This window comes from Erinaceus europaeus, chromosome 5 (assembly GCF_950295315.1).
Source record: "Erinaceus europaeus chromosome 5, mEriEur2.1, whole genome shotgun sequence".
NCBI classification, from domain to species: Eukaryota; Metazoa; Chordata; class Mammalia; order Eulipotyphla; family Erinaceidae; genus Erinaceus; species Erinaceus europaeus.
Window position 1 is genome coordinate 86448838 of NC_080166.1, and position 25413 is coordinate 86474250.

The 25413-nt window shown below is 38.4% G+C and overlaps 1 protein-coding gene across 3 annotated transcripts in view; it reads right to left on the reverse strand.

Annotated features, from left to right (window-relative positions):
- METTL25 (methyltransferase like 25) overlaps positions 1–25413 on the reverse strand; it is a 98031-nt gene that overhangs the window by 60087 nt on the left and 12531 nt on the right. For all 3 annotated transcript variants that reach the window (XR_009549978.1, XM_007517198.3, XM_060191461.1), the window contains exons 2-5: positions 16968–17132; positions 15669–15775; positions 11746–12339; positions 1328–1475 (exon numbers count right to left, since the gene is read on the reverse strand). Coding sequence is in view for 2 of the 3 variants with exons in the window: in XM_007517198.3 (XP_007517260.1) it covers positions 1328–1475; positions 11746–12339; positions 15669–15775; positions 16968–17132 (1014 nt within the window). In the remaining variant the exon portion in view is untranslated. The remainder of the gene's footprint in view (positions 1–1327; positions 1476–11745; positions 12340–15668; positions 15776–16967; positions 17133–25413) is intronic.

Here is a 25413-nt window from a genome sequence, read left to right on the forward strand (position 1 = left end):
TTTTAAAATCCTAGGACAGGGGGCTGAGTGGTGGTGCACCTGGTTGGATGCACACATTACATATGCCCAAGGACCCAGTTCGAGTCCCCAGTCCCCATCTTCAATGGCCTAGCTTTGCTAGTATTGAAACATGCTGCCTACAGGTGTCATTCTTTCTCCCTCTCTATTCCACACCACCCTCTCAATTTCTATTGCTATTTAATAAATAAATAAAATATTTTAAAATGGGGTGGTAGAATAATCATTATGCAGAGAGACTCTCATGCCTAAGGCTCCAAAGTGTCAGGTTCAATTCCCTATATGACCATAAACCAGAGCTGAGCAGTGCTCTGGAAAAATAAATAAGATAATAATGAGGGAGTTGGGCGGTAGCTCAGCGGGTTAAGCGCACGTGGCGCAAAACGCAAGGACCGGCCTAAGGATCCCGGTTCGAGCCCCGGCTCCCCACCTGCAGGGGAGTCGCTTCACAGGCGGTAAAGCAGGTCTGCAGGTGTCTCTCTTTCTCTCCCCCTCTCTGTCTTCCCTTCCTCTCTCCATTTTTCTCTGTCCTAGACAACAACAATGATGACATCAATAACCACAACAGTGTTAAACAATAAGGGCAACAAAAAGGGAAAACAAATAAATATTTAAAAAAATGTTTAAAAAAAAGATAATGATAAGAAGAAATAAAATCCCATTTACTCTTTAGTGAATTCACTAAAAAGCTTTTTTTTTTTTTTTGGTGAAACATCAGTATTGCTTATGGAATAGAAAGGCTTTAAAAATGAAAGCAAATTTTTCAATTCTACTGATGACAATGTAACTTTACGATACTATCTCAGTAAATGTAGTATCTTACAGGTACATTTAAAAGGAAACTTTCTAAAACTTATGCTACATAAATTTTTCAAATGTTTGTAAATATTTCATACTTTTATGATAACATTTATCAAGAGACAGTCTATCTAGTTTCATTTGATGTAATAGTAAAATTACTAAACTATTTGACTCCTTCAATGTTAATTCAAAAAGAAATAAGGATCAGCGGGGAAGCAATTACAGAAGCCAGACCTTCCACCTTCTGCAACCCACAATGACCTTGGGTCCATACTCCCAGAGGGATAGAGAATGGGAAAGCTATCAGGGGAGGGGATGGGATATAGAGATCTGGTGGTGGGAATTGTGTGGAGTTGTACCCCTCCTATCCTACGGCTTTGTTAATGTTTCCTTTTTTAAAGAAAGAAAGAGAGAAAGAAAGAAAGAAAGAAAGATGAAAGAATTGGAGATATAGAAAGCAGACATTATGCCCAACTAAGTATAATTAGAACCATGGAAAATTACATACCTTTCTTTGGGCTTTCAAACTCTTCAGATAAGAGGTGGTAGCAACAACCCACACTGCAAACACTTCTGACTTCAGATTTGGAAGTAAATATTCGCAAAGTATTTGGAGCAAGATCACCACAAGTATGCAGACCAACCACCAAACAGTCCTTTAAAGATAAAAAATATACATATAAAAAACATCTACTTTGGTAATTGTAAAAAGAGTTGAATGAGCATTTCAGGTAAAGATGTTAAATGTTCACTGGGATATGTAAAGCTTTTAGAAATGATGAAACCCTACTTAGAAAGTATTAGTTAATGAAAAATTAATAGTTTTATAAAGAATACTTATTTCCTTTATAGGCAAAATGACAAATCTCTTTTCACAATTGGAAATCTTTTCGAATTATTTTTCTAGTGTTTCTTAATTCATTTAAAAGTGATGAGACCTTTTAAAAGTAATGATAACATTTGCTAAACTAATGAAAAACTAATGGTTACAGCAATAAAATATAGTATACACTACTAGGATAAACTAGTGACTTGAGATGTATCTGTACATAACTAGTCAATTTTTCCACTTCTTCAAAAACTATTCATTAAAACTTATTAAGACATCTTAAAAAATAAACAGTGTTAAGTTGGCATTTTTACTTCAACACCAAAATTTTTACTTAGTTCATTTGTTGCATCAAATATGACAATATTAAACCCAACATAAATGTTTTTATTCTTGAAGTCAGGGAAAAAGTTCAACTGGCAAAGGACTGAGTTTTCACGTCTGAAATTCCTGGTTGAATCCCTGATGAAGCCTCTACCAGAGTTGTGTTCTCCCTTATCTGACTCTCTCTCACTCTGTCTCTCCACCTCATGGTCTCATATGAAACCCTTTAAGATGTGATAAATAGGGGGAGTAGGATGGTAGCACAGCGGGTTATGTCTGGCCCCTGGCTCCCCACCTGCAGGGAGTTGCTTCACGATGAAGCAGGTTTGCAGGTGTCTATCTTTCTCTCACCCTCTGTCTTCCCCACCTCTCTCCATTTCTCTTTGTCCTATCTAACAACAATGACATCAATCACAACAACAATAATAAACAAGGGCAACAAAAGGGAAAATAAAAAAATTAAATAAATAAATAAGATGTAATAAATAAATAATTTAAAAATTAAAAGTTTTTTCTAAAATTTTAAAATAAACTTTATGTAAAATTTCTATGAAATGCTTCTTTTAATTATTTTAATCTATATATAATTTAAATGCATACACATACACAATAGGTCCAAAATCATACTTTCCTGGACTTCTGATGAATACACAAAGTTTGTTTTATCCTTTCAATGCCTTGGTGTCCTTATCTACAAAATGGTCATTCTAGTTCCTCACTTCAATGAGCTGTTTGCTCCAGACTTATTTCATACTGCTAAATGACTTAGCACAATTTAGTACAAAGTAAAATTCAGTAACTTCCTTTTGTTATAAGCATTATCATGCTACTATATTCAGCTGGGATTCATGTATATTCTTATAACTACCTCCAGAAAACTTAATTCATTTGAATTATTTTATTAAAAGTGCTATTTTAGCCTATATCATCTATACATATAACAGAGCTAAACTCTAATCTTTCTAGGAAAAAAATTGTCTCTGCAAGTAGCTTTGACTACTTAAGATCATGAAAAGTCTGCATATGATTTTTATCTATTTTCTTCAATTTAGAACACTTACTTTCCATGTTTTTAGAGTTGTATAACCACAAGAAGAAATGGCATGGGCATAACTGAGGCGGGTTCAGTTAGAGGCTCCAAACTGTGTCACTGCACTTGGCCTGAGACAAGCACAGCCATGCACCTACACATTTTCATACAGAACCAAAGGTCAACAGGTGGGACCCTAACCCCATGCCCCCAAGTCTTGCCCCATACCCAATACATACACACAGCCCCCAGCTCCTGTTCCCCAGCAACTCCTCCTAAGAGGTCAGACCTCATAGTGTGATGATCTAGAATTCTCTGGCCAAACAGAGGGTCTAGGACACTTGGCAGGGTTGTCTGCCCATGGTGGAAGCTTCAACTATCTATTGCTTACTTAAACCCTACGACAGGAGGAACCTTCCCCTTTCTCTATAAAGCCCATATTTCTCCCCGTTCTGAAACCACTAGGGCGAGGCTCACTTTCCTACATGCTTCTCCCAATTCACACCAACAGATACTGCAACTGCTGATCCCAACGCAATCAATGCAACCAGTACCACCTCTGTATCCAGAGAGGTCAGGCGTGGAATGTCAACCCACCAGCTTCATTACTCTCCCACCAGGTTCCAGATGCTACCATGATGCCAACCGGACGGACTTCTCAGGGCAGACGACCCCTCCAGTGTGTCCTAAAGCCCCACTTCTCCAGAGCTCTGCCCCACCAGGGAAAAGGAGAGACAGAGGGGAACCCCTTCAAAAAAATGTTTAAGTTTATCAGAGCAGCAGAAAACTCATTGTTTAGTCAGTAAACACCTAGCTTATCATTAAAATATTTTTAAACAAGGGCCAGGCGGTGGTTGAGTGCACACATTACATTATTTAAGGATCCAGGTTCAAGCCTCTGGTCCCCACCTGCAGGGGAAAGCTTCAAGAGTGGTGAAGCAGGTCTGCAGGTGTCTATCTTTCTCTTCCCCCTCTCTGTCTTCCCCTCCTCTCTCCGTCTCTCTGTCCTATCCAACAACAACGACAGCAATAACAACAATAATAACTATAACAATAAAACAACAAGGGCAAAAAAAGGGAAAAATACAAACAAATAAAATTTCTTTTTTAAAAAAAAGAAAGAAATCTGCAGGCCAGGTGGTGGCTCACCTGGTTGAGCACACATTACAATGTGCAAGGACCCAGGTTTGACCCCCTGGACTCCACCTACAGGGGGAAAGTTTTGGGAGTGATGAAACGGGGCTGCAGGTGTTTGTCCCTTTCTTTCTCTATTTCCCTTTCCCTCTTGATTTCTGGCTGTCTCTATACAATAAATAAATATATATATATTTAATTGTCTGTATTATTTCATTTAAAAATATGTATTTGTTATTGAGATACGTAGGAGAGAAAGAAGCACAGAGCATTACTCTGGTGCATGTACTGCCAGGGATTGAACTTGGACCTTCATGATTTAGAGTCCAGTGCTTATCCATTGCACCATCTCCCAGACCACATCTTTTTCTTAATTTTGCACTTGTTCTACTTTGGTAACCTGAACAAGAATAAAAAGGTTTTTCTCTAGATTTCATTTACAAAAAAAATTCCCTGGGTCTCCTCAGTGACTTAACAGGTTGAGTGCACACATTACCAGAAGCAAAAACCCAGGTTCAAGCCCTGGTTCCCACCTGTAGAAGAAGTTTCATGGGGAGTGGAGTAGTACTGCAGGTGCCTCTCTCTTTCTGTCGCCCCTTCCCTCTTCCCATATTCCTCTGACTCTATACATAAAAAAACAAAATGGACAGTGAATAGAGGACTTATTGTACAGGAGAGAGAGAAAGAAGGAAACAGTTTCCTTCTAAGTACTGAAATAAAAAAAGAACCATGCTTACTATTATAGGTGACTCACAAAGGCCTTTTAAAAAGTATTTTAATGAGAAGCTAGGTGTTTGCTGACTAAATGATGAATTTCTTGAAGCTTGATTTACCCTCACTATAAACTAGCAATGGTTAAGGACTGCCCTACCATGCCAATCAAGGAAGACTGGTCCTAAAATGAGTAAAACATACAATGTTACCAGCTGTGACCACAGACTCTTAGCTCAGTTTGCCAGAGTTGGAGGTTTTATAGGCTTCTGTGCTAAACATGAATATATATGGTCCCTATGTCAGATCAATGTGGTGAACAATTATTTGTATTTATCTATTTTCTTCAAGTGTGGGAGCTACTCTACCCTAATCCAGATTTCTAGCTCTATTCTCAACCCTAACACCATCTTCCCAGGCATATTTCTAGTTCACCTCTACATTTAGTTAATCAAGCTCAAACATAATTTACCGAAGTCACGGGCCCCTGGGAAGATACCTAAACTAGATTTCTTCACTTCTTTCCATCCCCAAGGTCCCTATTTTCATCTGCTCTATTCCTACTTTTTGGTTCCTGTTTATTAAACATTTTGTTTTATATCTTACTGCCTTTCAGCCACCAAACTGCAGATCCTGCTATGATTCTACCCTGACCACTCCAGGCAGATGACCTCCCCAATGTATACGGAATCTCACATCTCCAGAACTCACTTAGGAAAGACAGAAACAGGCTGGGGGTATGGACAACCTGCCATCACCCACGTCCAGCAGAGAAATAATTACAGAAGCCAGAACTCCCACCTTCTGCACCCCAAAAAGAATTTTGGTTCATACTTCCAGTAAATGATAAAGGAAGATAACCAAAGGACTCTGAAGCCCAATTCCACCAGGAACTGCAGTGTTTGTCAGCAGGAATCTTGTTTTCATACCATCGAGAGGAAAACAAATCTGGAATACAGCAGAAGAATTCAGACACTGTTTCTCTTATATGCAAATGGAGAGAAAAAGGAAGGACACTCAGATGTAGTAATAGGTATAGGTTTAACTTAGAAAGTGAAGGCAGAACCACAGGAAAAAAAATAAGCAAAAAATATACAGCGATATAAATATAATTATAGTAATTAAAGATATGGAGTCAACCCACAGCTGTGACCTTGAAAGAACTACTACAGTTTCCAATGAATGGGGATGAGGAGATAGAACTCTAGTGGTGGGAATGGTGTGGAATTATACCCCTATTATCTTGTAACTTTCTATCAATATTAAATGACTAATATAATAAAAAAAATATATATATATATACATTCATGGGGGAAGGTTGACTGTAAAGAGTACAGTCAAAGATATAAATACCTCTCTTTAGCTAAGGTCTCCCAAAAGACAATATAAAAACATTTCATCCCCATTTTTGCTGTATTCATAAGATTAATGGTATAAGGGGGACAGGGGACATGATGGCAACTCAGAGACAACACATGGCCTGAGCTCCACAAGGAGGCTGCTTCAAAACTGGGAAGTGAGGGTCAGTAGTGGGATAGGGGTGTACTGGGTGGGCAGACAAGAACTAAAGAAGAGTCCTATAACCCATATTTGGGCTGGCAAACAGAGGCCCAAGGAAACAGGGAGATTGGCTGGGAGTTTTCTGTTTTGCTAGTTCCCAACCCCCACACCAGCTACTCCTGGTGGGACTCCTGTGGAGGGAATTTCTTTAGAAAGATTCCTGGATCAGCAGGGGTGTCTTTCAAATGTGTGTCATTCAAAAGACATTGAAAGGAACTGGAGTTCTGAGTGACAGAATACCTGCCCAATCAAAGCCTCTGTCTTGCCTGGTGTGCATCATTCAGGAGTGTCTTTCAAAGGACATTGAAGGTTGCAGTAACTCTGAGTGACAGAATATCTGACCAATCAGGGTCTTGCCTGGGGTAAAGTACCTGTGTTTTCTGCTAACACTTGAGTTTGCCTAGTAGTTACCCCTTATAATTGCTTCTTTTCAGCTTGGTTTAGGAAGGAGATGAAGCTGTGTGGAGTCAATCTGTACTGGTTCAATTTGCAGACAGACAGGGATTTTTATTTAATTGTATTCTATTATTATTATTACTTGTACTTGTCTTTTTTCCCTGCCTCTCCAACTTGAGCAAAAGTATCCCTTGCTGCTTCTTCCACTAATAGGTGACTGGCTGTGCTACATATACTGGGAGGAACTTGCCCCCCCCCCCCATTTTCTCTCTATTTCTCTTTTTCTTTCCTTAAAGCTGATCTGAAAAATCTCTTTAATCTCACTGAGTTTTTTTTTTCTTTTTTATTCACTGGCACTTGTTCATGAATTATCTTGTAGAAGTCTGAGAGTAGACTCTTTTCTCTCTCTCTCTCTCTCTCTCTCTCCCTCTCCCTCTCCCTCTCTCTCCCAGTGTCTATCTCTTCTTTCCTTCTCTCTCTCTTTCCACCATCTCTAGAATTAATAGTTAAGGGTTTATTTTCATACTTGTCTATTCTTACCTTGTTTCTCTTCTCTTTTTCCCTTTGGTTTTCATTTTCTTTTCTTTTTTTTTTTGTCTCCATGGTTATTGCTGGGGCTCAGTGCCTGTACCACGGATCCACTGCTCCTGGTGACTATTTGTTTTCTCCCTTTTTGTTGCACTTTTTTTTATTATTATTATCATTGTTGTGGTTATATTATTGTTGCTGTTACTGATGTCATCATTGTTGGATAGGACAGAGAGAAATGGAGAGAGATGGGGAAGACAGAGAGGGAGAGAGACAGACACCTGCAGACCTGTTTCACTGATTGTGAGGTGATCCTTAAGCAGGTCCTTGCACTTCGTGCCACCCGCACTTAACCCACTATGGTATCGCCCAACCCCCCTTTCCTTTTTCTTTCCCTTTGTATTGTTACGTTTTTTGTTTTTTTTTTAGAATGGAGGTGTTGCTTGACTATCTGATTTTGGTTGAACTGCATTAATCTTTGCTTCAGCTCCCATTGTACTGTCTGAGGTTTGTGACTTCATCTGAGAAAAGACTCTAGTGTGGCCTATACTCACACAACACAGCTGAAGAGTGACAGGACAGAAAAATACAAACCACACCAATTAAAAACAAAAAGGTCAAATTGAGAGCAAATAAAACTGCTAACACAATGAATGAGGACAGGACCCCTGAGGAAACTCCAAATAAGTCAGAAGCAATTATAGATGAGAACTATCCAAACAGTAATGCAACTATTAATTACAGAAATATGGGCAAGTATTGAGGAAAGGGCTATCAGAAATGGGGAAACAATAGATGAGGCCCTCAGGAAAATACCAGCTACCTCGAGGTAATTAGAGAACTGAAAGCTGAAATTGCTGAGCTAAAAGGACAAACAGCAGAACAAGCTAATACTGTAACTGAACTGAAGAAGAAAGTTAAGGGAAGGGAAAGCAGATTAACAGAATCAGAAAACAGAATCAGCCAGACAGAGAATGAGCTACAGAAAACTAAGAAGGAGGTAAAGGAGCTAAAAAGAGATTGAGAGACACTGAAAACAATAACAGAGACATATGGGATGACCTCAAAAGAAGTAACATTCGCATAACTGTCCTACCAGAGGAAAAGAGGAAGGGGAAGTAAACATCCTAGAGGAAATAATAGAAGAAAACTTTCTAGCCCTAACCAACAGAAAGGACATTAAGATTCAAGAAGTCCAGAGAGTCCCAAACAGAATCAACCCAGACCTGAAGACAACAAGACACATAATGGTTACAATGAAAAGAAGCAAGTATAAAGAAAGGATCCTAAAGGCTGCAAGAGAAAAGCAAAAAGTAACATACAGGGGAAAACCCACTAAGATCATCAGACTTCTCCCCTCAAAAAGTCAGAAGAGAATGGTAAGATATTTATAGAGCCCTCAACAAAAAAAGGATTTCAACCAAGGATACTATATCCAGCTAGACTTTCATTCAGACTAGACGGAGAGATAAAAACTTTCTCAGCACAATGAGCCAGAGGGATAAAGAATGGGAAAGCTATAAGGGGCGGGGATGGGATATGGAGACCTGGTGGTGGGAATTGTGTGGAGTTGTACCCCTTCTATCCTACAGTTTTGTTAATGTCTCCTTTTTTAAAATTAATTAATTAATTTTTTTAAAAAAACTTTCTCAGACAAGCAACAGGAGACAACTATCACCAAGCCAGCCCTGAAAGAGGTGCTAAAAGACCTCTTATAAACAAGAACATCACCAAAATATTTGCCATATATCAGAGAGAGAGAAAAAAAAAACTGTTGAATAATGACACTTCAATGCCTTAAATCCATAATATCAATAAGTGTCAATAGCTTAAATTCACCCATTAAAAGGCACAGAATGGGAGGATGGATCAGAAAACACAACACAAACATATACTGCTTGCAAAGAACCCCACCTGACCCAATAAGACAAACACAGACTTAAAGTGAAAGGATGGAAAACTATCATACAGGCTAATGAACCACAAAAAAATACAGGAATAGTCATTCTCACTTCTGATACAATAGACTTCGAATTAAATAAAGTAATAGGAGATAGGCAAGATCATTACATAAGGATCAGAGGATCAAGCAATCAAGAAGATTAACAATTATTAACATCTATGCACCCAATGAGGGCCCATCTAAATATATCAAACACTTACTGAAAGAGCTACAAAAATATATCAATAGTAATACAGTAATAGTAGGAGACTTCAATACCCCACTCTAACACTTAGATCAACTAAGCAGAGAATCAACAAAAAAACAAGAGAATTAATCAAAGAGATGGATAGACTACAAAAGCTGAATAAGGGCAAGAGACTGGCATACTTTAATGAAGACTCTTTAGTCACTATCATGCCACCCCATCAGCTGGGGCCCTACTCGGTGAGTCCTGGGATTCCCACAGAGACACAATAAGCCTAGACCTCAAATAGATCCCTTTCTCCATTATCACTGGTCATCTCCATCAGGAACAATATAATGGACCTCTTTGGGGGACCCCATAGGACTTTACCCTCAATGTGGATCAACAATGGTAGAGAATGTTTCATCCTCTGAAGAGGTGTTTGGATGACATACTCTATCTACCACCTGAGGAAGATGGGTCCTGAAATTGGTGCAACTCAGAATGTTCCTACTCATGACTACAGAATGCGAGTTCGAACCTACAGGGATGTAGAGGTTACATAGGCTCCTAGGCTGAATATGGGCCCCAGATCAAATCGATGGGGTTTACAGTCAACAATATTTATACACTTTGCCCATATTTGGGAGCTACTCTCTTCCCTGATCCAGCTTTCTGTTCCTTTTTTCCAGCCATATCTCCCCAGACAATAACTTGGGTCCACCTGAATATCAGATGTCAGGCTCAGGCAAAAAGTAATAAAGTCATGGTCCCTTTGGAATATACATAAAATAGGCCTACTAACAACTATCTACAAAACAGAGACCCCCCCAACTCATCACTTGAACTATTCCAGCCTTGAGGTTCATGATTAGTCAACAATTTGTTTGGCTTTATATGTTAATTCTTTTTTCAGCCATCAGGTTCCAGATGCTAACATGATGCCAACCAGACTTCCCTGGGAAAGGACCCCACCAATGTGTCCTGGAGCCCTGCTTCCCCAGAACCCCAACCCACTAGGGAAAGAGAGAGACAGGTTGCGAGTATGGATCAACCTGCCAACACTCATGTTCAGCAGAGAATCAATTACAGAAGCCAGACCTTCCACCTTCTGCACCCCGTAATGACCATGGGTCCATACTCCCAGAGGGTTAAAGAATAGGAAAGTTATCAGGGGAGAAGACAGGATATGGAATTCTGGTGGTGGGAACTGTACCCCTCTTATCCTATGGCCTTGTCAGTGTTTCCATTTTATAAATAAATTAATTAATAAATAAGTAAAAAATTAATGGTGTCAGTAGGTGATACACAAAAATATGCAATCCTATATTATGGTAATGTAATAACATTTTTATTCTGGCAATTAAATTTGTTAGTAAAAAGATCCAAGAAATACTCTTTCAGCATAACAGGTATTAAATAAACCCTTATAGTAGTTTGTATAGAATTTCAATTAAATATAACAAGACTTTGAAAAACCTTAACTAACTACATGATTACAAGCACTGAAATGTATATTTTTCAGGTTAAGTCAAATTAAATGAAATTGTTTAATGATGAGATAGACTTACCACACTCACTCATTTCTTTATGGAGAAATTTCTGGAAATGCTGCCCTCTACCCAATTTTACTGCAAATTTTAATTAATATGTAAATATATTTTTGGATTAAAATTTAACAATCCATAAATTATATAATTAGAATTTAGTTTGCTAGCTTTTGTGCTGGCACTTATGTTTCATTAGGGCAAGTTAAAATGAGTTGAGGTACTCCATTCTGGAAAACTGGGAATGCTAGGGTTTTTTTTTTTTTATTTTAAGGATTTTTTTTTTAATATTTTATTTATGTATTCCCTTTTGTTGCCCTTGTTGTTTTATTGTTGTAGTTATTATTGTTGTCATTGTTGTTGGATAGGACAGAGAGAAATGGAGAGAGGAGGGGAAGACAGAGGGAGGGAGAGAGAAAGATAGACAGACACCTGCAGACCTGCTTCACCACTTGTGAGACGACTCCCCTGCAGGTGGGGAGCCAGGGCTTGAACCGGGATCCTTGCTCCGGTCCTTGTTCTTAGCGCCACCTGCGCTTAACCCTCTGTGGTATAGCCCGACTCCCGGAATGCTAGATTTTTACAGTAAGGAGAATCATGAAAAATCTGCATACAATTTTATTTTCTTGTATTCTTGCATTGATATAATCAAGTAAGATATGCAGATTAAATAAACTAAAATTTAGTGTTGCAAAATAATTTCAGAAATCAAATTAAGTAATTCAAAAGTAAAATTACCTCCAGATCTTTAATAACGTCACGTAGCTCTGAGTCAGCCGTTATAAATGAAGTTAAAGGTGAGTATATATTTAACTCACTTGACTTCGATGTCTTTTTTCTTCTTTCTTTATTTGCTTCTGACATTTTTCTGTTGGGCATTTGCAAAGAAGGTTCTATGGCATTGATAGGTAAAAAGTCAATGAGAGAAAAGGGACTTTCAAAATACAAAGTTTCTTCTTGATGTGAGTAAACATGTAGATTTTCCATTTGTTTTCCAAAGTGAACAGTTACAGGGTTTGAAAAATCTGGCACAACATCTGAGGTAGACATCATCTCTTGATTTGTAGGACTTCTGTGACACATTCCCTCATTATCTTCTTCATATTGAATGTCATCTTGAACTTTCCTTTCATTTGACATTTTTAATGTCAGTCCATTGGCATCTAATTTTGATGGAGTATGATAGACCTTCCAATGTTTCTTCAGCTTCCTGTTTCTCTTCTCAGCTCCATGAGTATTAGTATTTGAAGAATCAATCCCATAAACTTTCAAACCATACTTTAAGGACAAAAAGGAACTTAGGTAACCTTTGCCAGAACCCACATCAATTACCTACAGTAGTAAGGAAGACCAAATAGATTAAAGGGTTTTAGTGAGGTAGTAATAGAAAGCATTTTCCCCTTTGTTTTAAGCCAAACAATTGGTTATATGATTTATACAACCTATTATTTATTTTAATTTTTCCATTCCTATTAAAAAATAACCACTTATTATCACTTTAATTCACAATTTTAAACAGAGTTCTGTGTAATGTAAAAAGACAAGGAAGGGACAGCAAATACTGTGGGGGTATAAATAATATATATTTACATAGCTGACTTAAGGAACTACAATTTTCTTTTTTTTTATTCAGGTTCTCATACATGGACAATTTCACTATACAAAAACTGACTTTTTAATTCAGACAGAGATACTGAAGGAAAGACACAGAGAGAGGGAGAGACATTATAGGACTGAAGTTCCCACCAGAGACATGGCACTCACATGTGGTATCAGGGCTCAAAAATAGGTTGTGCAGATGGTAAAACATGTTCCCTACCTGGTGAACTATCATTCCATCCTAAAGAACTACAATCTAATTGAAGATCCTATACCCATATTTGTGAATAAATTCATTAATTTTCTCACATTTGAATTTTCAGAGAAGAAAGCTCACCATTCCTGTCTTATAAAATGCACAAGTTCAACATAACTGTCAATAGTAGTGGAGTTGTATACAAGCTCTGGTGCATTTGTTCACAACAGTTTAGATGTTTGCTAATGAAGAGGTAGTTAAGTGTGTTTCCAGACAATTCGACCTATTACTCAAAGCCTGTCAGCTGCAAGTAATAGAACACTAAGGTTTGGTTTTGCTTATGAGAATACCAAGTTCTAAGCAATGATACCCATTACTCTCACTTAAATCTGACAGCAGAAATGGTTGAATCACTCAGTGACTAGACCACCTTATTTGTAAATCCTGTTTACAAGATGGCTATAGAAATTTTTAGAATCTTGTCTTTGTTATATCGTATCTAAACTCTTCACCAGTGGCAAACTTTCCTAGGCAACCTGTCAGCTGGCATACACTTATATCTTATTCAACTAAGCTGACTCTGATTTACTCCTGAATCAGCTTCTCTTGCTCAATGTAGTGAGGGTATTCTGAGTTTTAGGCTATTTTAAAAACAAACCAGGAATATTCCCATCTTAGGGCTGCCGAATGTGGTATTCCCTCCACCTAAGAACGGTTTCTCCAGATATTCTTTTTTTTTTCTACTTTTTTATAAAATAGAAACATTGCCTAAACCATAGGATAAGTGGGGTACAACTCCACACAATTCCCACCACCAGAACTCTGTATCCCGTCCCCTCCCCTGATAGCTTTCCTATTCTTTAACCCTCTGGGAGTATGGACCCAAGATCATTGTGGGATGCAGAAGGTGGAAGGTCTGGCTTCTGTAACTGCTTCCTTGCTGAACATGAGTGTTCACAGGCTGATCCATACTCCCAGCCTATCTCTCTCTTTCCCTAATGGGGAAGGGTTTCTCCAGATATTCTAATGGATAATTCTATTAACTTTTAAGGGATGTCTTTACTTAAGCACTACCTGTGCAATGAGGTCTTACCTGCCCTTCTCTTCCTAATCTAAAGCTTACTTATTTAAAACATTTTATTTATTTTATTTTACTGGGAGAGAGAGAGAGAGAATAGCAGAATAAATTGTTTAATAATCAGGAATCTGAAGGTAAGATTATAGCAGATGAAATTTGGGGTTCCCATTTTGGAAAAAGTTGGGGAGCCTATATTATGAAGCCTATTTTAGGTATATTCCAAGGGGCCCATGATTTTACCTGAAATGAGTACATAGAATGTTCCCTGCTATGACCATGGAATGCAAACTCAGACCTACAAGGATACAGAGTTGCACACACTCCTGTGTTCAATATCAGATCAATGGGGTTTACAGTTAATAGTATGTATATACTTTCCCCATATTTGAGAGCTACTCTCTTCCCTGATCCAGCTCTACCCCTCTGTATCTCTCCTTCTCTTTCAAATGTCTCTGTTTCTATAAAAAATAAAAGTAAAAATTATTTTAAAAAGAAAAACAACTTCCTATTTTAGTAGGCCACGTAGGCAATCTTTGACTTTATCTTAAGACTTACTTTCAAACATCACTGCTTTTTATCGAAGCCATTTTGTATAACAGGATTGCATGGTGATTCTCACACTAGGAATGGCTCAAAGTTGTAAAACATAGCTTCTCTGTGTTACTATAATAAGGCAGATGCCCTAACTATGTTTGGTAATCTAGGTCCTGAGAATGCTTGGTGACAAAAAGTTTTGCAGTCCCAAACTGGAGACAGCTTTTTGACATACCATATTAATAAGAACTATTCCTAACCTCTATTCATTCCAAATTGGGTGAGATTTGTGACAAAACAAAAAGTTACAACTTTTTTTTTTTTAGATAAAGGAGGTCCCTAACTGTAAAGAGGGGGAGATAGCTTCAGATGAAGTGGAGCAGTAGTGCAAGTGTTTCTCTCCCTCTCTCAATTTCTCTCTGCCTTCTCAAATAAATAAATCTTAAGAAATGAGAGAGGGAGAGAGAGAGATAGAAGGTAAGAGGTAGAAAAGCACACAGAGAGAGAGAGAGAATAAAAGAGACTACAGCACTGAAGCTTCCCTTAGTGTGACGGGGGCTGGGCTCAAAATTAGACATGCACATGACAGAATAGTGCACTATACAAGTGAGTTATTTTGCCAGTCCCATATTGTATGTTGAGCATTCACTTACGATAGCTAAAAGTTAACTTAGGAATAAAAGCAAATGTTTCAATGATCTAAAATCTACCACAGTGACTAATATTTAACTATATTTTAGAGGTCAGGGATATAATAAAAGGGAATTCAAATGATGTTTTAAAAAAAGATATGTCATGTGTGCACCACCCCAGGGTTGAGTCCAGACCTTACCCTACTGAAGGATACCTCAGTGCTGTAGTGTCTCTTTTCCTCTCCTTGTCTCTCTCTATATATATGAAAAAATTGGTCCAGAGTTGTAAAGCCCCAGTGACAATGACAACAATAAAAAGGTAAAGGGACCAGAAAGATAGCTAATTGGGTAGGATATCTACCTTGCTAGGCACAAAAGGTTTGAACCCTAAACCACATGAAGTGACATGACACTTGGGGAAGCTCTAATGCTATCTCTCTCTCTGTCCCTCCCTCTCCCCCCTCTCCCTCTCTCTATATATGCTTATATATATTTCTATGCAAAAGTGCCTGGAGAGAGGTAAAATCCTTTATCTGTGAGGACATGGCTCCACAAATATTGGATGAAGAAAATTAAAAATGCAATAATCTTAACATTTTAAAATATAAGTCAATAACCTTACCTGCTTTATTCCACAGTAGCCAGCAAGACCGTTGATCAGCTCTGACATTACCTGAACCTCATGAGATTTTTTCATATTCATAAACTCATCTGACTTCACATTTCCAGCTGATCAAAAAAAAAATTAAATACTGCTATTAAAGAAGCAGAATTTTCTAAGTCATCAGCTGATGTTCATGCTTTCTGTAATTAAACACAGGAAATACTACAGAGACTCTACTGTTGCATCTAAGAATAAAATTTGAATTGATAAAATAAGACACACAGAGCATCATTACATATAATCCTTGACAACATATGCACCTATGTTCATAGCTGCATTACTCACAATAGCCAAAATATGGAAGCTATCTAAACGCTCACTGACAGGTAACTATATATGAAATTATGGAAGGGAATCAGGTGGTATCGCAGTGGGTTAAGCGCACTTGCCTCGAAGAGCAAGGACCAGCATAAGGATCCTGGTTCAAGCCCCCTCTCCCACCTGCAGGGGGGTCACTTCACAAGCTGTGAAGCAGGTCTGTAGGTGTCTATTGTTCCCTCCCCCTATATTCCCCTCCCCTCCCCATTTCCCTCTGTCCTATCTAACAATGACAACATCAATAACAACAATAATAACTACAACAATAAAGCAAGGGCAACAAAAGGGAAAATAAATATATTAAAAAATTAATTAAGGGACATATACTCAGTGGAGTACTAGTCAGCAATTTAAAAATATGACATTCTGTCCTTCAAGACCAAATGCATGGAACTGGAGATAAGATTAAGTTTAGTGAAGTCAGATGTGAAAGACAACTACCAGACAGTTTCTCTCATATGTGAAACATAGAGAACTGAAATACATAAACTCAATTAAAATAAGTATTCAACCTATCTCTAAGACCTTGCAAGAACTAAGGTGGTTAACTTTGAGGGAATGGGGACACAGGAGTTTGGTGGTGGGAGTGGTGTGAAACTATACCCACCATAATTTTGTAAATCACTATTAAATTACTAATAAACATGTTTAAACATTCACTGATACACAAAATCATTAACTATAAAAGCAAATATTGATGACAGGGCTTTTGATGATGGGACTAACATGTAAGAAAAGAATGTAAAGATTTATAATTAAGTTGTTCTGATTCATATGATACGTAAAAAAAACTACTCATCTAAGCACAAGCTAACCTATTGGGCCCATAATATTAATAAATGAAGAACATGTAAAAAGAAAAAAACACAAATATATTGAACAATGAGTTTCTCTATGTGTCTAAAATACACATACACACACATACACAAAGACACCTACCAGTTTTCTGTTTCTGATTTACCTGAAGGGCTACTAACAACTTCTCAAAAGGAGTACTTATTCCTAAATTTTTCATAGAGTAATATTTTGCAGTCAGGGCAAAAGCCTCCACATTCACCAGCTTCTGAGAAGTTTCACAAAATATTTTGGGAAAATCAGTAAAACCTAAAAAAATAAAAAAAAAAAAAAAAGTGTTAGCAATAATGACAAGATTAATAACTAATTTGTGTAAGAGTAGTAAAATGCCCAATCTATCTTTAAACACATGACAATACCTTCATTTTGGTGTGGGTATTGATTGTTTCTGTTATGGTTCTGGTCTGTGTGGTATGTAGACCCCTTAGCTATTTGTACTATGTGTCTTCCATGAACATGGTAAACAGTTCTATGTTTAAACCTGATTGATATAAGGCCTTTGCTGTTAAATTGTTGTAAAAATCAACAAGGAATTAGTTTAAAATCCTGCTAGATTGTAATGTGGTTGTTAAATATCAGAATGGTTCTAGATGATACAACTATGATTTCAAAGGGGATCAACCTTCATGGTATAATACTCTATCCAAGTGTATGTGGAACACTTGGATTAAACATAAAACAGTTCTTGCAAATTTGGACCATAAATTTCAACTTATCCATATGTGTCATAGTCTAGGTTGCTGGGAGACTGTAACAAGAATACCCCTACAGTCAAACCACAATGGGCATGGGATATACTGACTGAGCTTTTAGGCCCTTACTCTACTACAGTCTTGATGTTTTAATAGGCACACAGGAATGCTGGTAGATTTACTTCTTACTTGTTCAATCTCACTATTCTGTAGCTATTTTAAATGAATGCCAGTTTTCTTATGAAGGCTACCTAAAGGCATTCTGAGCAGTCTGCAGTGGTTCTAACTCTTCAGAGCAGTACACTAATATATATGGTCCATGGCATCTCATGTGCCTGAAGGATAGATGTTTTCTGCTTCTGTCTCTGTCTCTCATTGAGAAATAGATAAATCTGAGCACAAATTGTTAATTTTTAATAATGACTTGTTCTTTGAAATATTAAATCTCCTAAAAGCTTACATCAGGAAGACACAACTGGTGGCATGTACTTTATAAGATACAGCTATATATAAGTAGCATTAAAGGGCATAAATTATGGTAAGAGCTTGTATGATACAGAAAATCCTAACAAAGGGATTTTAAAAGTTAACCCAGGGGACTGCAACAAGAATGGACTAGAATGACTTCAGAAACCCACCAATCACTGGTGAGTGCAAATATGTGTAGCTTGTGGACAGAGAGGAGCCTAAGGAGAGACTGAGTGGCTGGGAACAGTTTACCTGCTGACACACCACCTTCAATCTGTTTTACCAACAAATAGACTACTGAAGGGAGGAGAGGACTCCCCAGACAATCACCAAATGCAACTGTGAGTCTCCATTGCTACTGCTCTCAGAGGCTAGAGCAGCAGAGGGGAGGCTCTGTGCTGACATTGGGAAGCAGAGAACTGACCAGGAAACTCAGGAGAAGATCTACACTTTAGTGGCACAGTAGTGGGGGTGTGTGGTGGGAGCCTTTCCACATTGTTCTCCTGATGAGAACATGGTGAATAATTGCCTCAGAACCTACAGAATATAAACAGGACCCCTTTAGAAACTCACAGGGTCCAGCAATGCTGCCCGGCTTGGCAGAGAAGCTGAATTGGGCCCAGAACTTTGGATACTTGGGGTATGAGAGTCTCTTTGCATAACCACTGTGCTATATCTCCCCCACCCTGCTTTATCTCTTGGTCAGGAGTCAGTGATTAAGCTAAGAAGCCTACTTATAGTTTAAAAGCCCTCAGGCTTCCATAGCCTACAGGGAAGAAAAAGAACAAAAGAGGCCTTAACAGACACTATGCTCCAACTCAGGGATTGAAATAATACTGAAACAACTGTTAATTTCCACAACTGTGAACTCTTTAAGCACCTTACTTAGACACAAATCAATCCAGGCAAGAGTGATCAGTAATTTGAAAAGTACTGAGAGAGTGACTGAGAGCAAGAGCTCCCCATGTTGAGAGTTGCTCCATCTTAAGAGACTTGCTTTACAAGTAAAAGACAGTCAAAGTTGAGAATCAAGATGACATCTCCCCCAGGAACACCTGAGTCATCTGATCATCTGGGCAGCCACAGAACTTACAAGAATGATGTTGCACATTAAGTGTTTATGTGACACTTTGAATTTTTGAAATATCCATTCAACTTTACCAGTTCCTTTTGCTTATGTATACCTGCTCTGCTGAGATAAAAAACTGATGAAATAGATTAGAGTGTACTGTTTAGATAAAGAATGTAATTTGTGCCTTTTTGCTTTGCTCAAGATATTTCTCAAGATGTAACGTGTAACTGTTTTCCTTAGATAAAATGTATACCCTGCATGTGCAACCCTGCTTGTGTAACCCCCATCCCTTGAGAGTATAAAGCAATAAGTCTCTGAGCTGCTCAGAGTTCCTAGCCCAGGGAGCCGTCCCAGCTAGTGAACCCTCAGCCTTCTTGGAGAGCCTAAGCTCCCCTGTATGAGTGAGACTCTATGTGTGCGTTTGTGTGAATAAATCTTTTTGAACAACGTTACTCTGTCAGTGTCTGTCTTGGCTTGCGGTCAAGCTTGGTCAGTGGCTTCCTAACATGACTTCATAACATACTATTTAGAATGGTTAAACCAACAAGAAACATTGGAGAAATGATCCAGGATGAAAGTCCAGCTAAAAGCCCCCCCCCCCAAAGGCTGAAGCACAGAATAATGAGGTCAACATCCAAATGCTAGTTAAGGAAATAGTTGAAGGAGTGAGTAAAGAGTTTGAAAGAATTGTCATCAGAAATGCAGAAACAACATATGAGACTCTGGAAGAAAACACTAATTAATCTCAAGGTCATTAGAGAGCTGAATGCTGAAATACCTGAAAGCTAATACCTGAGCTGAAAGCTGAAGTACCTGAGCTGAAATACCTGAGCTAAGAAAATAGCTTAATAAGCTAGAACAATATCAGAACAGCGTAACAAAATAGATGAACTATAGAAAACAGCAGAGGGGAGAGAGAATAGAATAAATGAGTCTGAAAACAGAATTAGCAAAACTGAGGACAAATTAGAGACAACTAAAAAAGAAGTAAGAGGTGGTCTGGGAGGTGGTGCATTGGATAAAGCACTGGATTCTCAATCATGAGGTCCCAGGTTCAATCCCCAGCAGTACACATACCAGAGTAATGTCTGGTTCTTTCTCTCTCCTCCTATCTTTCTCATGAATAAATAAATTCTTAAAAAAAAATAAGTAAGAGATCTCAAAAAGAGATAAAGGATGCTGAAAAGTACAACAGAGACCTATGGGATGACTGCAAAAGAAATAATATATGCTTATTGGCTTACCAGAGGAAGAAAGAGAAGGAGGGGAAGAAAGCATTCTACAGAACATAATAGCTGAGAACTTCTCTAGTCTAGACAAGATAAAAGACATAAAGATTCAAGAAGCCCAGAGGGTCCCAAACAGAATTAGCCCAGATTTAAAGACACCAAGACAAATCATATTTAGAATGGAAAGGAATAAGGATAAAGAAAGTATCCTGAAGGCTGCAAGAGAAAAATAAAGAGTCACCTAGAGAGAAAAATCCATCAGGTTAGCAGCAGACTTCTCCATACAAATACTACAGACCAGAAGAGAATGGCAAGATATCTATCCAGTGCTCAGTGAAAAATGCTTTCAACCAAGACAACTGTATACTGCTAGACTCATTCAGACTCTAGATGGAGGCATAAAAAATCTTCCCAGGCAGAGGTAGGGTGGTAGCGCAGCAGGCTGAGCACATGTGGCACAAAGTGCAAGGACCAGCAAAAGGATCCCAATTCTAGCCCGGCTCCCCACCTGCAGGGGAGTTGCTTCACAGGCGGTGAAGTGGGTCAGCAGGTGTCTATCTTTCTCTCCCCCTCTCTGTATTCCCCGCCTCTCTCAATTTCTCTGTCCTATCCAACAACGAATGACATCAACAATAATAATAACCACAACAAGGCTACAACAATGAGGGCAACAAAAGAGGGGAAAAATGGCCTACAGAAGCAGTGGATTCATGGTGCAGGCACCGAGCCCACCAATAACCCTGAAGGAAAAAGAAAAAAAAAGCCTTCTCAGACAAGCAACAGTTGAAAGAATCAACTATCATCAAGCCTGCCCTGAAAGATGTTCTGAAAGATCTCCTATAAACAGTCAGAACACCATAAATATGCCATATATCAGACCACTCTAAAAATCTACAATAATAGAAGAGAAAACACAAGTAGAACCTAAACTGGAGTTGGCATATTGCACCAAAGTAAAAGACTCTGGGGTGGGTGGGGGGGAGAATACAGGTACAACAAGGATGACACAGAACCTAGTGGGGGTTGTACTGTTCTGTGGAAAACTGGGAAATGTTATGCATGTACAAACTATTGTATTTACTGTCAAATGTAAAACATTAATTTCCCAATAAAGAAATTTTTAAAAACCTACAATAATGGCGTTAAAATATGTTCAATCTATGATATCAATAAATGTCAATGGCCTGAATTCACCTATTAAAAGACACAGAGTAGGAAGATGGATCAAAAAACATAACTCAACAATATGCTGTCTACAGCAAAACCTACCTAACTCAACAAGACATACACAGACTCAAAGTGAAAGGATGGAAAACTATCATACAAGCCAATGGCCTAAAATAAATGGCAGGAACAGCTATTCTCATATCTGACACAACAGATTTTAAAACAAATAAAATTTAAAATATAGAGATAGACATTACTTAATGCCCCGAGGCTCAGTCAATGAAGAGGACTTAGCAATTATTAACATCTATGCACCCTAGGGCACCAAAGTAAAAACCCTGTGGTGAGGGGTAGAAATGCAGCTTCCTGGGCCAGTGGGGGGTGGGAGTGGGTGGGAAGGATGGGTCACAGTCTTTTGGTGGTGGGAATGGTGTTTATGTACACTCCTAGTAAAATGTAGTTATATAAATCACTAGTTAATTAATATGACAGGGGAAAATTAATTGTATGTCTCGAAGTTTTTTAAAACACAGACTTAGTCTTTTTAATATATAGGCTGTGTATTTGATATGCGGACTCTCTCAAAAGCCTAGACCAAGTAGATCAGAAGCAACCAATAGCATAGCTATATACAAGATACTGGGTACTGTACAGCAAACCCTAACAAAAGGACTTTTCAAAGTTAACCCAATTACCAAATAATGTGATGATAACATTAACTATCAATTGTCTTTTTGAACCCTAAGACAGCAGGAACCTCACATCTCCACTATAGAGCCCCTACTTCCCCCAGTCCTGGAACCCTTGGATAGGGCCCACTTTCCCGTATGCCTCTCCCAATCCATATCAAATAATATTGCATCTGCCAATCACAACCTAATCAACATAACAATTGCCACCACAACATGCTTTACTTCAGACTGTGTCCAGAGACTTCACGTGTGGAATGACAACCCTTCAGCTTCATTACTCGGGTGAGACCTTTCCTTTCATAGTATACTCTAATTCCATCTCAGGTGGTTCACTTTCTAACAAAGTCCCAAAACCTAGATATACACCAGTTTCTGTGAGAGAGAGCATATGTTCACACGTATCCATAAACTACTGCAAAATATATACCTGAAAGCAGAAGTACACTAGAGTTTGCAGTGAGTATCCCCCTAACACTTCCTCTCCACTATTCCAAGCTTTGGGTCCATGATTGCTCAGCAATTTGTTTGGCTTTGTATGTTAACTATCTTTTTAGTCACCAGGTTCCAGATGTCATCAGGATGCCGGCCAGGCTTCCCTGGACTGAAGACCCCACCAATGTGTCCTGGCGCTCTGCTTCCCCAGAGACCCACCCTACTAGGGAAAGAGAGAGGCAGACTGGGAGTATGGACTGACCAGTCAACGCCCATGTTCAGCGGGGAAGCAATTACAGAAGCCATACCTTCTACCTTCTACAACCCACAATGACCCTAGGTCCATGCTCCCAGAGGGATAGAGAGTGGGAAAGCTATCAGGGGAGGGGGTGGGATATGGAGATTGGGTGGTGGGAATTGTGTGGAGTTGTACCCTTCCTACCCTATGGTTTTGTAAATTAATCCTTTCTTAAATAAAAAAAAAATAAAAAATAATAATAAAAAAAATCTATGCACCCAATGAGAAGTCATCTAAATACATCAAATTTCTACTGAAACAGCTACAGCAGTATATTTAGAGCAACACAATAATCTCTCAACTTGACAGATCATCCAGGCAGAAAATCAATAAAGAAATGAGGGAGCTAAATAAGGAGATAGACAAATTAGAACTATTGGACATTTTCAGAATCATTCACCCCAAAAAACTGGAATACACATTCTACTCAAGGCCACATAGGTCATTCTCAAGGATAAACCATATGTTAGGCCACAAAGATAGCAGCAGCAAATGCAAGCACATTGAAATCATCCCAAGCATCTTCCCAGACCACAGTGAAATTAAACTAACACTTAACAATCAACAAAAGATGAGTAATAATCCCAAAATGTGGAAGCTCAACAGTACACTACTTAACAACTACTGGGTCAAAGATGAAATTGAGGAAGAAATAAAGATGTTCTGAGAGTTCAATGAAAACGAAGACACAAGCTATCAAAATATTGGAGACACAGATAAGGGAGTACAGAGAGGGAAGTTTATAGCCACACAAGCACACATTTGGAAACAAGAAAAAGCACAAAAACAACCTCATTGCACACGTTAAAGACCTGGAAGAAGAACAAAGGAACCCTAAAGCAACCAGCAGGACGGAAATCACTAAAGTTAGGGCAGAAATAAATAACACTGAAAATAAGAAAACCATACCAAAGATCAACGAAAGTAAATGTTGGTTCTTCAAAAGAGTGAACAAAATTGACAAACCTTTAGCCAGACTCACAAAATAAAAAAGGGAGAAGACCCAAATACAATAGATTGTAAATGAAGAGGAGATATCACAACAGACACCTCAGAAATTCAACATATAATGCGAGGCTTCTATGAAAAATATATGCCACCAAGCTAGAGAACCTGGAAGAAATGGATGATTTCCTAGATACCTACCACCTTCCAAAACTAAGTAAAGAGGAACTCAATGATATGAGCAGGCCAATCACAGCCAACGAAATTGAAACAGTTATCGAAAAACTTGCAAGAATAAACCAGATGGTTTTACAAATGAATTCTACAAAACCTTCAAGGAAGAGTTAATACCTCTACACAGCAAAGGAAATCACTACAGAAACCAGGAGACCCCTCACAGAATGGGGGAAGATCATTGCATGCCATACATCAGAGAGGAGTTTAATAAGCAAAATATATAAAGAGCTTACCAAACTCAACAACAAGAAAACAAATGACCCCATCTAAAAATGGGAAGAGGAAATGAACAGAATATTCACCACAGAAGAGATCCAAAAGGCCATGAAACATATGAAAATGTTCCAAGTCTTTGTTTGTCAGAGAAATGAAAATAAAGACAACAATGAGACATGATTTCACTCCTGTGAGAAGGTCATACATCAGAAAAAGTAGCAGCAATAAATGCTGGAGAGGTTGTGGGCTCAAAGGAATCCTCCTGCACTGCTGGTGGTAATGTCAATTGGTCCAACCTATGTGGAGAACAGTCTGGAGATCTCTCAGAAGGCTAGAAATGGACCTACCCCATGACCCTGAAGTTCCTCTCCTGGGGATATATCCTAAGGAACCCAACACACCCATCTAAAAAGATTTGTGTATACCTATGTTCATAGCAGCACAATTTGTCACAGCCAAAACCTAGAAGCAACCCAGGTGTCCAACAGATGAGTGGCTGAGCAAGTTGTGATATATATATATATATATATATATATATATATATATATATATATTACTCAGCTATTAAAAATGGTGATTTCACCATTTTCAGCCCATCTTGGATGGAGCTCGAAGAAATCATGTCAGCTGAAATAAGTCAGAAATAGGAGGATGAATATGGGGTGATCTCACTCACAGGCAGTTGGAAAACAAGATCAGAATAGAAAACACAAGTAGAACCTGAACTGGAGTTGGTATATTGCACCAAAGTAAAACACTCTGGTGTGGGTGAGGGTTGTGGCGGGGGGGAGAATACAGGTCCTGAAAAAGGATGACAGAGGACCTAGTGGGGGTTGTATTGTTATGTGGAAAACTGAGAAATGTTACGCATGTACAAATTATTGTATTTATTGTCAACTGTAAAACATTAATCCCAATAAAAAAAATTTTTTAAGTTAACCCAACTGCCAAATAATTTCACTATAGCAATAACTACCTATTGCTTTCTTAAACCCTAAGACAGCAGGAACCTCCCCCATTCTCTATAAAGCCTATATATCTCCCAGGCCTGGAACCCCTAAGGTGGGGCTCACTTTCCTGCA